General features: G+C 48.5%; 1 protein-coding gene across 11 annotated transcripts in view; it reads right to left on the reverse strand.

Moving 5' to 3' along the window:
- Positions 1–1924: 1924 nt before the first annotated feature.
- The window catches only part of satb1b (SATB homeobox 1b), a 48851-nt gene continuing 34778 nt past the window's right edge, over positions 1925–15997 (reverse strand). For all 11 annotated transcript variants that reach the window (XM_078094605.1, XM_078094602.1, XM_078094600.1 and 8 more), the window contains exons 12-13: positions 6072–6278; positions 1925–4691 (exon numbers count right to left, since the gene is read on the reverse strand). In XM_078094605.1, the coding sequence (XP_077950731.1) occupies positions 4062–4691; positions 6072–6278 (837 nt within the window). In that variant the 3' untranslated portion in view covers positions 1925–4061. The remainder of the gene's footprint in view (positions 4692–6071; positions 6279–15997) is intronic.

Consider the following 15997-nt stretch of genomic DNA (forward strand, 5'->3'; position numbering starts at 1 on the left):
TTTACACAAAGTCAAAACTTCTGCGCCACTTTTTGGGCTTTGTCTCCTCAGTCCGTTTTATACTGAGAGCTCACAAAAGAACTATTCAAACGGAATCAACCAGAATGAGATAAACCTACAAACACGGGCAGATGTGGGTAAAAAAGGAAAATGAACATCTGTACAAATGTTAAGAGCCTTGTAACATTTTTTAAGTTGAAGGGAAGGAGTTAATGTCCCGGTTTCAGCCACAGCCGAGGGGCGTTTTAGTCCACATTCTGTTAAGTGATGTACACCGAATTAAAACGCCACGATACAACGCTCACTTGAAATCTGGTTCCATGAAGCCCAAACTGCTGTTTTTGCGTTATTCCCTCAAGTCATCTGTGAAGTGTTAATGTGCACTTTTGATTGACATTTCATCACTTCTCTGGGGGTTTGCGTTCAGCGGAGCGGGAAGTGTATGTTCTTTAAGTGTGTCCATCCTGCAGATGTGCAACCAGGAGACGGAGGAAACAAACGACAACGACAACAACGCCCAACTTACGCCTATAAGAAGTGACACCAGTTTGAATCTTGTATTTTATGTACTGCTTTTAAGTTGTTTTAAATTGTCACTTTAGTTTTGTGTCTCAGCATTTTACTAGAGCTGGAAAAAGTACATTAACAAAGGTACCGATTATTCTTTTCATATTTCCATTTCATGCTGTCATATACTTCTGCTACGCTACAATTTTTAAATTTGGGGAATGTAGTACTCTTTAATCTCCTGCATGTATTTGAAAACTTTGGATAATGGTTACTTTACTGATATTTTAAAAACGCAACATATGTTGAGTTTATTATAGATAAAAAATCCCAATAGTTCAATGCAATAACACAATAAATATCATCCTTTAGGACTTACATACTTGATACATACTTGAAGGCATCATTTTAAAATAAATTTTGATTTTGGCTTTGCTGGATGAACCTTCTGATCCAATTAAATGTCTCATTATTTCACTTGTCAAATTTCTTAATGGATTACATTAAAGGCCTATTTCACTTAAATTCATGCTTCAACAATGTGTGAAACTGAGTCAGTTTGTCTTCTTCAGCTCGTCTTTGCATCAACTGGAAAACTGTTTATTTGCTACAAGAATTTTGAAAAAGATATTGTTTGAATTTCCCAAAAGTGTCTCACTTGAAGCTGACGGCGCGATGCGGCATCGTCGACGAATCCTCTCTGGAAAACTTGTACGAGCGACAGCACGAGAAGCGGTGAGAGGAGTCCGTGATTCATCAGCCACCATTCTTCTCCTAATTATGATTTCTATTTTGACATCTGGGGAAAGTCTCTGAAGTGTGTTTGATGCCGTGGAGAACCAGCGAGACGCCTAATGGAGACCGAGTTTGGAAACGGTTGCCAGTCGTCGGTGGGCAATCACCCATGACCCCTTCCCCCTCCCTCCCCCCTCCCCCTCCCCCCCGCGGGGTGAGACTCCGGCGTTTAGCACAAAGCTGGAGCTCGTCATCCGCTAACGTGGAGCCACATGTGCTGAAAACTCTTCAACAACTGGATGTGGACGCCGCATTTTTTCTCAACTTTTTTTGCATTCTTTTAGGATTTTTCACTTACTTATTGACTTCAAAACTTAAACTTAAATCCTGAAAAAAGCAAATGGTGGTGAGACGAGGCGCATTAGCCGTCTGTGTGGGGAAGGCTTCTCTCAGAGGGAGGTAAATAGTGCTGATCCTTATGCACACACCCATAATGAGGAGGAGTATTACGCTGTTTGTTGTTGCCTTCCTGTGTTTGTCGCTTTGTCAAAGTCAAAATCAGGAAGTGACGGAGTGCGTTATTAGCCCCCCCCCCCCTGCCATCCACCACACCCTTCACCCTGAGAGCGACTCCACGTATCATTCCTCCTTTTTCTTTCTGAACAAACACAACGTTACACTCTGGCTTCTTTTTTTTTTATTCATGAAAAAAAAGAAGAGGAGCAGAACATCAAGGGAACGCCAGGGTGTTAACAGGTGGAGGTGGGTGGGTGGGGTGGGGTGGGGGGGGTTCCTAAAGGTGCAGCATCCTGACCGGCGGAGGTCAGGGCACCTGTGGCCGTTTTCTCCTCCTTCTCTCTCCCCGCAGGGGGCGCTCGCTGCTACAGGCGCTCACACCTCACGTTTCCATATATTCCGGTTCTCTGAAAGGTGCGTCGGGGGCAGCGGGGGAGGAGGAGAAGAAGAAGAAGAAGAAGAAGAGGAGGAGGAGGAGGCCCGGCTACAGGCGGTCTGAGAGGGGGAGGCACCACAGAGCGTTGATTGGTACGGCGAGCTCTTGCACAGACTGTATTTACAGTAATAAACAATCAATGATTCATAAGATGTGATATTTACAGTTATTACAAATGACGTGTTCAGCGACGAGGAGTCGATGTCTCTCAGCAGTGGATTTAAGAACAATTCACATTGTTTCATCTTTTGTCCACAGAGGAAGAACAAAAAAAAGAAAAAGGAAAGAAATCCTCTTGGTGCCAAAAGAGTCTGGTCAAGTTAATGCCAAGAAATCTGTGGTACAATACAAACAGTTTAATTGTGTAATTAACAATCAATAACCACTTCTAGTTAGAACATGTCTGCAGAAAGGAACCCTTAAACACTTATAAAACAGTCAATCGTAACAAAATAACTGGTGTTCTCCTTGAAATAAACTGATAAAAAAAAGAAACACTTTTTATACAGAATATTTATACAGGAATAGTTTTTTGAATTGGATTGTTAACCAAAGGAAGACACATCGCAGACATCGATTTTCACACAGATTGCATATGTTTTTCTCTCTAAGGTGTTCTATAGGTTAGTCTCAGCGAGTCGTTTTACCTAAGCTTATTTGCATGATAGTAAAAATTGCATACAACATTAATTGTGAAGCTTGTAGCATGAGTTGCTCAACATACAGCACTTTTTATAGGCAACCTTTAAAGCACATTTCTCCATTTAAAACGTTTAAGACACTTTTTGTTTTTACTGCCCATCGAGAATCACATTTATAAATAGAAAAGGAAAGTTCTGTCAAATAAAATAAAAAAATGAAGCTCTACGGAACATAAACATTTTAAAATAATTACATCAGAAACCCTGCATGAACTGCAAATAAATAATGTTGGACAACATAAACATGGTGAAATTCACATTTCTAACTGTGGCAATTCAGAGTTACAGTGACAAAGGTTTTGCAAAATAATCTAACTTCGGCAGTGCCGTATAGTACAAGGCATTTGTTGGCATAGTTTCTTTAAGACTGTATCTTTTTTTTTTTTTTTTTTTAACAGTTACAATATAATGTCTTTATATATATATATTTATATTTCCTCCCGAACAAATAATATGTAAAGACTGAGCTATTCTCAGGGAGTCACCTGCGCCAGGTGATGGCGTTCCATAATCACATTATGAGCTTTTTAAAAGAATAACTAATCTGCCTGCAGGCTCCGGACTCGACGCCTCATAATTAAGGCCTTGTCAACCACTTGGTCCTTGATTTCATTAATGATTTTGTTTTTTTTAATCCAGTTGAACATCACATACGTAAACACCAATCAAAGTCCTAGCAAACTCCAGAGAGACTTTTTTTTTCTTCTTTTTTACTTAAATATAGTCAGTAGCTCAAAAAGTTAAAGTAAGTCAGTGTAAAACAACAGACAGAGTGCAGTCAGCAAATATCCACGGCAACGTAATTAGAATCATTTTTTGTGTGCAGATTATTTAAGAGATGCATCAGTCTTTACAGTGAATAATACAAGTTTTACAAAATCGAAAAAGTAGTACTTGTCTGAAATGGGCTTTCCAGTGTGGTCAACACTTCAGAGTCTGACAGTAATATATATATATATAGAGATATATATATATAATCACTCCTCATATAGTCCAGACGCTGATTAAAAACACCACTTTTCTTTATTTGCAGTGCGGCGGTTCTATGTCGGCCGGAGCGTTTCCATTTAGCACAGCAGTCTGTGTGTGTGTGTGTGTGTGTGTGTGCGCACAACAGGAGCTCTCAGTACATGTTCAGACGGGGGGGGCGTGTATGTGGGTGCGTCCTACTCCTTGGCCTCGTGCTCTGACTGGGCCTCGGCGCCTCGGGCCAGCTGCTCCTCGATCTTGATGGAGAAGATGGTGCTGTTGGTCTGCGTGCTGTCGTCCAGCTCCTTCAGCAGCTCTCCGCTCTCCCTGAAGTCCGTCAGCTCCTCCTCGAAGGCCGGGCTGCTGCTGCTGCTGCTGGTGGTGCTGCTGCTGCTGTTGTTGTTGTTGTTGTTGTTGTTGCTGTTGCCGCCGCTGGGCTCCTTGGGCGCCTTGGCCGGGTGATTGACGTAGAAGCGCTGGTTCTGGAAGAACTTGATGATGGTGAGCTTGGGCAGGTCCAGCTGTGCCGACAGGGTGTGGATGGCCTCCTCGTCCGGGTACAGGCCCACGTCCTGGATGAAGCTCTGCAGGATGCCCAGGGCCTCCAGGGAGATCTTCCCTCCGCAGGTGCGGGCCTTGATGCTCCCTAGGCGGCTGCCCTCCTCCTCCATCTCCGCCGGGGAGGCGGTGGAGGGCTGTCGGGGCGGCAGGCGGGGGCCCGTGCAGGACTGCAGCTGCTGCAAGGGCTGCTGGGACAAAAGGGGTTGGGAGGGGTGCTGCAGGGACAGGGAGGACTGCTGCTGATGGTGCTGCTGCTGCTGCTGAGCCTGCGGGGAAGAGAAAGGAGAGGGGGGAGGGGGGGGGGGGTTATCAGGGAACACTTATCGGCGCCTTAATAAGGCCTTTCATTAAAATCAATTGAGTTGTGAGGAAAAATGTGCCCCACTGTGTGTAGAACAGGCACTTGGTTGAAGGAACTTTCCATGTAATGTCCCATTCAATGCATCTGTTCCGCAGATAGGATTTCTCCCCCCCTTTTTTTAGGTGGTGGTGGTGGGAGATTGTGTCTCTCATTGTTGGGGAGGCGACACACACACACACACACACTCAGTGGGAAACTGGCCTCTTTATTATAGGCCGGGCTGCTTATCAGGCTCCTGAGTGGTAAACAAGATGCCGGCGCACAATTCAGGCGGCGATGGCGCGTCCGATTGGCCGCAGTGTGAGAATGCTATCGATGGCCGACTCCCGTTGGTGTAAACACATGACACACTACTCGTAAAATGCCTCATTGTGTGGCTGGAGAGGGAGCGAGTGGGCAACTCGTGGTCCCCATTGACCCCCCGCGAAATGGGTGCTCCTTTTTTTTTTATTTTCCTTTCTGACTCGACAGGCTCGCCGTGGAAACGCCGTTTCGGTAATGAAGGGTGCAAAACAGCACTTTGCAGGGACTCTGTTTGCCAGCTGCTCAAACGCACCCAAAGATGTGATTTTTTTTACTGTCGCAATAAACCGAGCCACCGTAGTCCTTGTTCAGCATACGGGAGCTGATTTTGCATAATGCGCCGCGTTGGTGAAGGAGAGGCACGAAATGTTTGAACACGAGTCTCTCGTGGACAGTGTAAAACTGGACCGTTAAATCAGAAATAATCCTATTTTATCAATCTTCGGTTTGCATGCAAACTATGCGAGAAAGGAATTCCCTCATACCATTTGCGCTGCAGAAACTGATTTGTAAAATAAATCCTATTACTTTATTTATATCCAGTAAATGGGCCCCTTTGTGGAACGCTGGCCATGTCCCCCAGTAACCGAATAACGCTGTGGCTCAGACTTTTAACACAAGTTTTATTGTACTTTATTACTTTGACGGTTAATTGAGGTCCTCTGCTTTTTTGTAAAGCAGCTGCTAAACAAGATCAGGTGAATCTTTGAAAATCGCTGAAAGGTTGGAAGTTCTGATTGTTGTGATTGTGTTTCTACGAAGTTCATAAAAAGTGTTTAATTCAAATTCTTAAATAAGCAAAACTGAAATAATGAAATGTAGGAAATGTAGGGCGGGACTTAAGCTACCTTACATCCTTGATTCTTGCTTATAAGCTTCTTATGGTTGCCTGGCATAAACCCATGACCTAGTCGAGGGTATGGTGCCTTGCCCGATGGCACGGCGGGCGCGCACACACACACACACACTTTGCCGCGCTCACCTGCGGCAGCTCGGCGGAGATGTGCATCAGGTGCGTCGGGCGCTCGCTGTGGTGCTGCTGCCCGGCGCTGCTCTCCTGCTCGTAGATGGCGTCGCGCTCGGCCTGGCAGAGGCTGAGGAAGCGGCGGATCATGGAGAGGTTCTCCCACAGCGTGCGGTTCTCCGGAGACGGATCCTCCTTCCAGCGCAGCAGCTCACAGAGCCAGCCCTGAGGGGAAGGAAACCGTCGATTACCAGTTCATTCCACCGAGGAGCAGATCGCTGGACGTGCTCTCTCGTCTGGTGTGAAAGTAGAAGAGTTTGCGTCCAAATGTGCTTTTGCAAAGCGTCGAAATGAAAGAGATCCAATGTCAATCACACACACACACACACAGAAAAGCCCATTGTAGCTGCACCTGCGGTTCTGAATGTTTTGCTGATTTGAATCAGCCAAGGTCAAGCATCACAACGGGGAGGAAGGATTTCGCTCTAGACACACACACACACACACACACACACACACACACTCGCACACAGCGGGGGAGGAAGTGACTCCCATGTTTGAAACGCTCCAGCAGAGGGCCATGAAAGACAGAGCTGGGGAGCAGCGTGGGACAATTAGAATCACAAATGCTTTATTTGATCAAAACAACAGAGTTGTGACCTCGAAGTGTGAAAGATTCACACGACACGAGACAGAATGTGCAGACAAAAGGACGCAGCGACTCATTTGTAGTCTCTCTATATTGTTTTATATTTTGTATATTGAATTTGCAAAAGATAAAATCTTTCCCAAATGGTAATTGGAATTAGTTTCTCATTCAATACACAACAAAGTTAATTTCAATTGATGTTAGAACATCATTTTGACATATTGATACATTTATTATATATAAATAGGAGGACATAGTTGTAATCATGTTACTTTGATTCAGAGCAGAAAAGATCAGATCATCAGATTATTTCTGTTTATATTTCAGATTAATAACTTTTGGTCCCAGCTGCTCACTCAATGTGAGTTTCTGCAATTCTTGTAAATTCTAATAAAGTTAATGTAAAAGTTAAACAACTTAATTCTTCTGATATTTTATCAACCATTAGAGAGAATAAAAGCTTTGGCCAACCGGTGTCACAAAAAGTGCGTTGCTAGATATGTTTGATGTTTTTATTTAAAAAGACTTATTGGACTTGTGGTTTTGTCTCACCACGTTTTATTCAGATGTGTTTGTGTTTGAGTGACGCTCCCGAGGATTCACTGAACGGACAAACAAACCTCAGACGTGATGACCTCAACCTCAGCAGAGCCGTGTGCGCGCGTGTGTGTGTGTGTGTGTGAAGGGAAAAACACACAGACACACACACTGTACTGCTGTGTGGGAGAGCGAAAAGGGAGAAGAAGCCACAAGAGGGCTGGAAAGGGAGAGAAGTGGATGAAGAAGGAGGGACGGTCGGGGAGTAAAACCGCGGAGGAGGAAACACGGCGTCAAAGAGGAGCATTGAGTGTGTGTGTGTGTGTGTGTGTGTGTGTGTGTGTGTGCGCGCGTTACAGAGGGCTACTCTCTCAGCCGGGTAGTCTGTCCTGGCGCCGTGACAGAGCGGCGCTGTAATCTCCCGGCCAGTGAGCGGCAGCACCTTTCATTTCCACAGGATTACACCGCGCTGCTGGTCCACACACACACACAGACACACACACACACACACACACACACACACACACACACACACACACACACACACACACACACACACAGAGGGCCGAGCCACGCCGCCACACTGCATGCAAGAGATAACTCAGCAGTTTGGTCGTCCCCTGTTCCAACTCCTCCCATAAGCCACATCAAACCCAGGAGGGGGGCTTGGAGAAAGGCGAGACGGGGGAGAAAGAGAGAGAGAGAGAGAGACGTTAAGAGAGAGGAGAGCGGGGTGGAGGGGGCCATAAAGCCTGTGTGCCCACCTTGTTCCTTTGCCACGTTTATTGTTGCGTTTTTAATTTGCATGCAGAGGGATTTGGACGGCGCTGCAGTCGGGCTGTCTGTGGTTTCAGCTCGGTAGTGCGGGCGAACACACACACACAAAGCCTGCAAAGAACCACACACAAACCACCACACACCATCTTGTCAAAGCCAGAGAAACCGTACCCCGGCCCAACGGCGGCGTAATCCAAATCAAACACTCCCAAAACCAGCAGGATTAAACCCAAAGTAGCAGAGCCAATCAAACAAAGGCACGACGTGAACCCCGCCTCGGTGCCAGGAAGTCCATTTGATGAAATAAAGAACAGAGTTTATTAGTGGGAATGTTTTGTGTTTGTGCTCCACAGTTTTTAAGCTGACACGCGGCTTGGGAAGAAAAAGGGACGCACCAACATTAGCTCAACGTGCCGCGGCGTTTTTTATAAGTGATGCACGTCGGACCGCACTGTGGACAGCGGACCGTCAGCGGTTTCCACGGCGCTTCCAAGAGCTTTGTTTGTGTTTGTGTAATTGCATTGCTTCCACAGGCCAGCGAGCGAGCGAGAGAGAGAGAGAGGGGAGAAATTAGCAGTTTGACTCCCTTGTTGTCAGTGAACTTTAAAAGAAAAAAAAAACGTAGCGAAAAAAACGTCATTCCGCCACAATTTGAAAAATTGGGATGAAAAGCTTGCGAACAGCCGGGCATGGCGTCCAACACGTCCTCCTCCGGAGCCTCTCCACCGCTCTCCATCGGATCACGGAACTCGCTGCCCCCTGCCACTAAAGTGTTCCAACGCGCTCCAGGAAAACACAGAAATCTAGGGCTCTTCAGCCCGCCGCACTCTGTTTTGTTGAAGATCATTAAGGGCACTCTATAAATAAATGGAACAGGTAGTTCAGGAGAGGCCCGGTCGTGGGCCGACACACAGCGCGCTCGCTGTGCTTCCGCTGAAGGCTGCTTTATTTCTTATTTTACTTTAGGTAGTAGTAGTGAGTGCCAGGACGCTCATGCAGCTGTTACACCGTAACAACCTCATCTAATGACAGTTCACTCCAACTGTCAATCTTAATCTTTCATTTTATCAAGAAAAGTACCAGCAGGTTGTGATCTGCATTTTACACTAATAAACGAATAAAGAATGAGTACATATGCAGCCCCTAAATGTCACTTCTACCAATAACATTCAGTTGACCGCGTGAGGAAAACAAATGCATCTCAACGGACTCACGTCACCGTCCTGCATCACAGGGAAAAGCAGCGAGAGGAAAAGCCAGTTTGTTTTGATGCTGAATTCATCTCTGCAGAAGCCACAGATGCTGCACACAGGTTCATCGGAGCAATAAGCACCGACAGGCGAAGGATTATCTTGCTATGTTGGCACACACCTGCGACAATATTGCACGATAATCCGCTGCCTCCAGGTCACTGTCGCTTAATTATTAATTAGTTTCAAACAACGGGACTGGCGACGGAGGAGCGGCGGTCCTCTCTGGAAGTACGGCGGACGCGCATCTGACCCGAGGCTGAAAGGGCAATAAACTGTTCAGCGGGCCATTGTGTGCTCCTGGTATAAATACACACCGGGTGAAAAAATATAGAATATATATTTCCACCCCCCTCCAAACACAATAGTTGGGAGATCCACCAATAAGCGCACAGGACATCAGCCCGGTGTTTTCAAGGGAACGCTGCAGAACACAAGAGCTCAGGGACGAGAGACAGACAGGCAGGCAGACAGACAGGCGGGGGGGGGGGGGCTGTCACACGGCCTGGCCAACACCTTCCCTCTAATCTCATTTGCTTGTTATCAGCCCCATCGGACTGACCTCGGCCACGGCGAAAAATAAATAAATAAAATAGGCCAACAGATGTCCATCAATTTGCCATTTGAGTTTATTTCTCCCCTCCTTCCTCGGATTACTGCGTGACCGGGAATCATGCTTCAGTCTGCTGCCCCCACATGCCGACTGCGTTGGGACTGTGATCAGGTGACCCCATCGGAGGCCGGTGAAAATCGCCCTCGCGGGCCGCGGCCGGGCGTTGGGAGGACCCGGCTGTTTGGGAGGCAGCAGACAAACCTCTTCTGTGTCTGAACAAGGCAGGGAGCTAAAAGCAGAGGGGAGACAATGCGTTATTGTTTCTCCTCCTCCTCCTCGGACCTGGCAGAGGACCAGCGCTGGCAGACAACACTGTGCAGATAAACGCGGCCGATAACACGCTCCTCCTCCTCCCCCCCGAGCCAAACCGCCGGCTGCACGTGGCGCGTTCAACCCCGTGAGGTAACGCGTGCTGTGGTTAAAAAATAAAAAATAAAACATTAGGCCGCGGTGGACGCCCATCTGCTGACGTCCAGCGCTGAAACCTTCCTGATGCTCGGACATATGCGGATCGCCCGCAACAATAAGCAATAATTCACAGCGAAAGTCAGGGCCAGACGTTTTTTGTTTTTTTTTTTTTCCCGGGGCGGGGGAGGGAGGGGAATAAGTCTTTGTGTGCTGATAGAAAAGCTCAGCGCTACGTTGGGAATGATTTCTGGCGTACAGCGAAGGAGACGGGGGTCGCACGGCACCACTTGGGGGAACGGAGCACAAGCATTGCACGCAGTCAGCGTCTTCTTCAGGGTCCACGCAGCCATTGGCAGTGATACGCTGAGTGTTACAGGCATAACAGGAGCATTGGAGTGCATTAATAACAACTCACAGAGTTGATTTAAGTGCCGTGCGTCTCATTAGATAGCAGGTCAGGTGGAAAAAGGCCCGAGCTCCCAAAGAAGGAGTCCATTGAGCCCTTTTAATGGAGCGGAGGCGATCGGGTCGGCCAGCTGTCAATCTGCAGTTCAACCCGGGATCAAACCCGGATTGTGATGGCGGCAAAGCCGCAATGGCAGGTGAATAACGGTTCTTCACTGGGCGTTAGCATGCATGTTAGCAACAGTCTGGCTAAAGGAGGCGATCGCTGAGGAGGTCGCTCCACATCCCTTCATTCAGCCCTCACAGGTGGGACTCATAATAACGCACTCGCCGGACTGGATTTCTTTTTTTATCCTCATACGCACAAACCGCAGAGCTGCTTTTTCATCCAACAGAAAGCTTCTGAAGGTTAAAGTCATCTTAAAAGCATTTGAAACTCAAAGCAAATATTCTTTTGTTATCAAATCATGTTGATTTTACTCTGATATCTTGTCAGAGTGGATGCTTTCCAGATTCCGGTTGCCAGATTGTGTCGCCGTCCTCTTTTGTGAGGATGTCGGTAGCCGAGCTTTTAGGGGAGAATCGAGTCCGATTCACACGAGCCAAACAATTCATCTCCGTTTGAGCCGCGACACCAACAAGTCTTGAACGAGCCAAACAGGGAACGTTTTTTTCTGGACGGGGGGGGGGGGGGGTCGCGACCTCGCCGGATACGACCACGCGCATTGCGGAGGCGGGGCATGCGCGTGCAGGAAGTGGGCCGCTCTGTGTCAGCGCCGAGCCGTCCTCGTGCGGCCGCCCGCGTCACGGCCGCCCGACCAATAAAGGCAGCGGGGAGGTTTTTTTTTTTCCGAGCAACCAAATAGAGGCAGATGGAGCATAAAGAATAACCAAAGGCAAATGACCAGTCCATCTAAAATGGAGCACATTAAACATCTGTGTGGTTGCAGCGTTTCTTTTTTTTTTTTTTTTTCCTCTTTCTTCTTTCCAGTCGTACATTTTGTTCTTTTTAAAGCAAAGTCCTTCACACACAAATGCACAGAACGTGGTAACAATAGTGGGAGCTCCCCGGTGCAAGTGCGCTCTACTTGTGTTGGATTGTCACCAGGATAAGGGCTTCGCTCAACAACACCAGGAAAAGCACCGGAGAACACGTCTAATTTGAATATATGATCAAGAAACGAAAGGCCAGGGATGTTTTAAAGCTCAGAAAGTATCCGTAGATCGGTTGAAAAACAAATCTCTGTAGATATCAGTGGGAATCACATATTAGTGGGTTTTTATGAGTACAAAATGGCGGCAAATGGAGCCGCTGATGATGCTGCAGTCCATGTGCCCCTCGGTAGCAAATATTAGTATTGTTGGAATCGCAGCGTAATCTGGTTTCGCCGGGTGGTGGGCTGATATTTGGGCGGTGGCGCCGTCTGCGCGGCTCGGCTGAGCGATCAAACGCGGTTCTCCCACCACAAATGCACCTCTCGTTTTGTTTTGGATTCTACAATCGGCTCCGTTCAATGCAGTCGGGGCAGATGGAGGACGGATGAAGAGAAGACAACAAACGCACCGAAGATGAGCTCGAAATAAACAACACCGGCAGCAGCATTACGAACGCAGAGAGCACCTACGTGCAGTCTGATGCCATCAATTATAAGGGCTTGATTGAGATTTAATTCAAAGCTTGGGTGTAATTGCTAATATCAAAGCGTAATTAAGCTGATAAATCATGACTGATCTTATTGAATTAGAGATTGAAATAGCAGAGAACCTGCAAATTGTCTACGTCAGCTAAATAAGTGTTGCTAATTGGCCTACAAGTTTGCTTCAGATACTAATGAAACCGAACAACCACCCCCCCCCAAAAAAAGAGTTCTGAAATATGTGCAGTTGTTTATTCAGCGCTTGTGGCTGTGTGTGTCTTGCTCAGCTCGGAAAATTCGTCTTGAACTTAAAATAGAGAGTTTGTACGAGCGGCAACAAAGTAAACACCAAATCTCAAACGTCCCTCCGCACGCGGCCGAAAAGGCAACTTGTGCATCTTCCTTCGTTACCCTACACATAAAAAAAACGAATGTGATGAAGACGGTGGAAAACACGGGGACACAGAGAGGAGATAAAGACTAATAGTAGCCGAACTGCACACAAGCAGCAGCATGAGTCCTAACGTCTCCCCGTGCTATTCCCCTAGACTCGATCCTCTCAGGCTGCATCTGCCGGAGCCAGTGGCTGCAGTTAAATTGAAATATTTCCCGGCGTGTGTCAGAAGCATGCAGAATGATAATTATGACAGATCTGATTAGGCGGGCCGAGGCGGGCGGCTCCGGGCTGCAGGTGCGACCTTGTGCATTCCTGAGTGTGTAAATAAAATTAATTACAAGCGTAGGGGGCGCGCGGCGCGTGACACCGGCGCGCACAGGGGGGACTCCCACGGGGGGCACCCTAATGGAATATTTTCCCCTAGTCTAATAATACAGTTGGTATTGACTTGAGGTAATTAGGGGGATCATTAAAGCGCTTTTCCCGGCGTATTTGCCTGCCTGATCAGATTAGAGAGAATGGGCCTCAGAACAAGCCCTGTGTGGTCTGTCAGGAGGAGCGCAGACAGCGGGAGAGGGCGAGCTGGCGAAACGTTTGGGAGGAAGGAAAGAGCGAGCGAGCGAGCGGCGAGCCGTGCCCGTCACTGGGACTAAGGGAGCGTTCGCTAACAAGCGGCCAAAGGGCGAGGCGGGCGAGGGTCGGCATGCGGCTCCTGGATTGAGCCCCTGAGAGACGCTCCCAGAAAGGGCTAGCAAGGTGCTAACTCGGCTAATTGGCTGACACGCGCTGCGCGGTAAAAAAAAAAACTAAAAAACATTTGTCTTGTAACAATGCATTAGAGGTGACGAAGAGACAATTTGGAGTCCTGACAGTCGGGAGCGGCTTCCTGGTCCGGACCCCGAAGAGGAGGGAGCGGGTTGCGCAATTGCAGACAGATGGGGTGAGAGGTGGCATGTAAATCGTAAGTGAGAGAGAGTGCTCTGGGCATGCTCAGTGAGACCCCCGGCGTCCCCCCGCTCGGAGGAGGAGGAGGAGGAGGGCTCGATGAAACAGAGAAGACGGGCTGGTGGGAATTCCACTGTCCATTAAACAATAAGCGAAAGGCTCATTTCAGAGGGCGGGGGAAGAGTTAGCGTTTGCAAGATAACTCATTCGCTAAATTAATTATTCAGACAGCTGGGTCTCCAGTTCAAGAAATTGTGTCTTTAATAATAGAGGGTCTGGCATGCCCTGTTTCCCATGGCAACCTAATAACCAAGCAGGCACATGAGATAAATAAATAAATCAATTAATAAACAGGCACGGCCCTTTCGAGTCCCTCGGGGGTTAAGCTGGCTCCGATCTGCCTGAGATAAGTGCGGAGAACCGTTCATCTACGAACGGAACAAAGACGCACGGAAACCACAACTTCTGAAAAGTGAAGCGGAACAGAGACAGCTCCAGATAGTCAAAAGGTATCAGACTCCGACACTGTATCCGTGTTTTATTATGTCATCTGATGCCATTTGTAAACAACTCTGTGTGCAAAAAAAAAAAAAAAAAGACATGACTTCTAGCTCGCCGACCCCGAGTAGCTTCTTAGTAGTGATCCAGAGACAGACACACAAAAAGGTCAGCCATCTGCCCCCTTTGTTCAGCAGCCACTGGATGGAGCGGAATCATTGAAGTGCCGTGTGTGTGTGTGTGTGTGTGTGTGTGTGTCGTTGGTCTAGTCTGCTTGGGCGGGTCATGTGCTAAACATCAGAGATTAAAGCAAAGAAAAGCGTTCAAGCCGCCATAAAACATGTACGACCACTAATGGGATTCTACCATGAACAGGAAATTAGTCATTTTCCAAACACTGTCACCCTCCCTTCCTACTCGTATCACTACCACCGCCCCCCCCCCCCCACCTCTCCAGACCAACCAGGCACTCACCTCCTCCCACCGTCACCCCCCCCCCCCTCCCCTCCCACCCTCCACTCCAGGGACTCCCGTGCCAGGCGGGTGCAGGGCGACAGATGGCATACACCAACCTCCCTTCCCCTACTGCACCAGCCCCCCTGCCTGGCCTCCACCCCCCCCCCCCTTCCCCCGCCGCCCCCCGGTGGCGCAGCGGCGGACCAGATCAGTGCCATTCTGTCTCATTAGAGCCTGGCTAATTAGCGTAGCCTCTTCCAGGGGAGAATGGGCAATGAGGGAGGGGGAGGGCGGCGTTGGTGGCGGCGGCGAGACGGCGCTCTGCACTCTTCTGGTCATTGAGGAGTCGGAGGGCTTTGAGCCCTGTGGCGCGCGGCGCTCCCAGGGTGCTTGTTTTGTGACAGCAGGGACTCTGATTCTTCCCCCTTTTTTTTTTTGTCCGTCACGCAATTCCTCTCAGGAAGTGTCGTGGATGTTTGGACATGAAAGCCGTGTCAGAGGGACGACCCCCCCCCCCCCTGCCCACGCCTCGGCTCACCTCCCATCCCTCATCTGAACACGAGCCGCCAGGCTGAGCCGACACAGCGAGCCTCCCCTGTCAGTGCCAGTGAAAACAAGGCCGCAGATCAGAGCTCGCCGCCTTCCGCGGGGCCGGGAATGAAAAGGGCCCGTTTGGTCGGACGGCGCTTCGTCTCCTCGCTGGATTCCAGCCGGCGACGCGCATGTTGTTTTTGGGGGTTTTTTTCAGGTCCGACGGGAACGGAGAGTTCGATCGGTTCGAGGCCCTAAGGCAACGAGGTCGTGAATAATGATTTGGATTTTCATCAAACACTGGGTGCAATATCTGTCCCGATAAATCAGAATTGCTGCGCGGATTACTTCAAAAATATGTACGCCGGCCTTGAAGTGAAATGGCGACCGTCAATCTGATGAAGTAATACGGGATTCACCGCTCCGTAGTTACTACTTTGAATATGTGGCAGTAAAAGAGTGATTGAAATGCAACATTGAATATGTGAGGGGGGCGGGGGGGTGATGGTTACGAGCCCTAAGAGAGGGCTGGATGGCTGTGTTCCAGGACCCCCCCCCCCCCCAACGCACACATTCTAATGTGCCTTCACATAAACCCTCATCTCTATGCAGTGTGCAGAAACACACAGCAATAGGCGTCAAGTTCAGTGGAGCGTGCACCAATCTCGTTGTGAACTTCCTTAACCTCCTTGAACTGCTCTTCTTCCCTCCTCGTCATCTTCAGCATCAGCCCGTCTGTGAGTGAGGCGCTGCACACTAACACCCTCATGCTGTACATGGTGGTGTTGGTGGTGGGGGGGGGGTGATGGACCGGGACCAACAGATACCAGTCACCTGATCC

Source organism: Gasterosteus aculeatus, chromosome 20, assembly GCF_964276395.1.
Source record: "Gasterosteus aculeatus chromosome 20, fGasAcu3.hap1.1, whole genome shotgun sequence".
NCBI classification, from domain to species: domain Eukaryota; kingdom Metazoa; phylum Chordata; class Actinopteri; order Perciformes; family Gasterosteidae; genus Gasterosteus; species Gasterosteus aculeatus.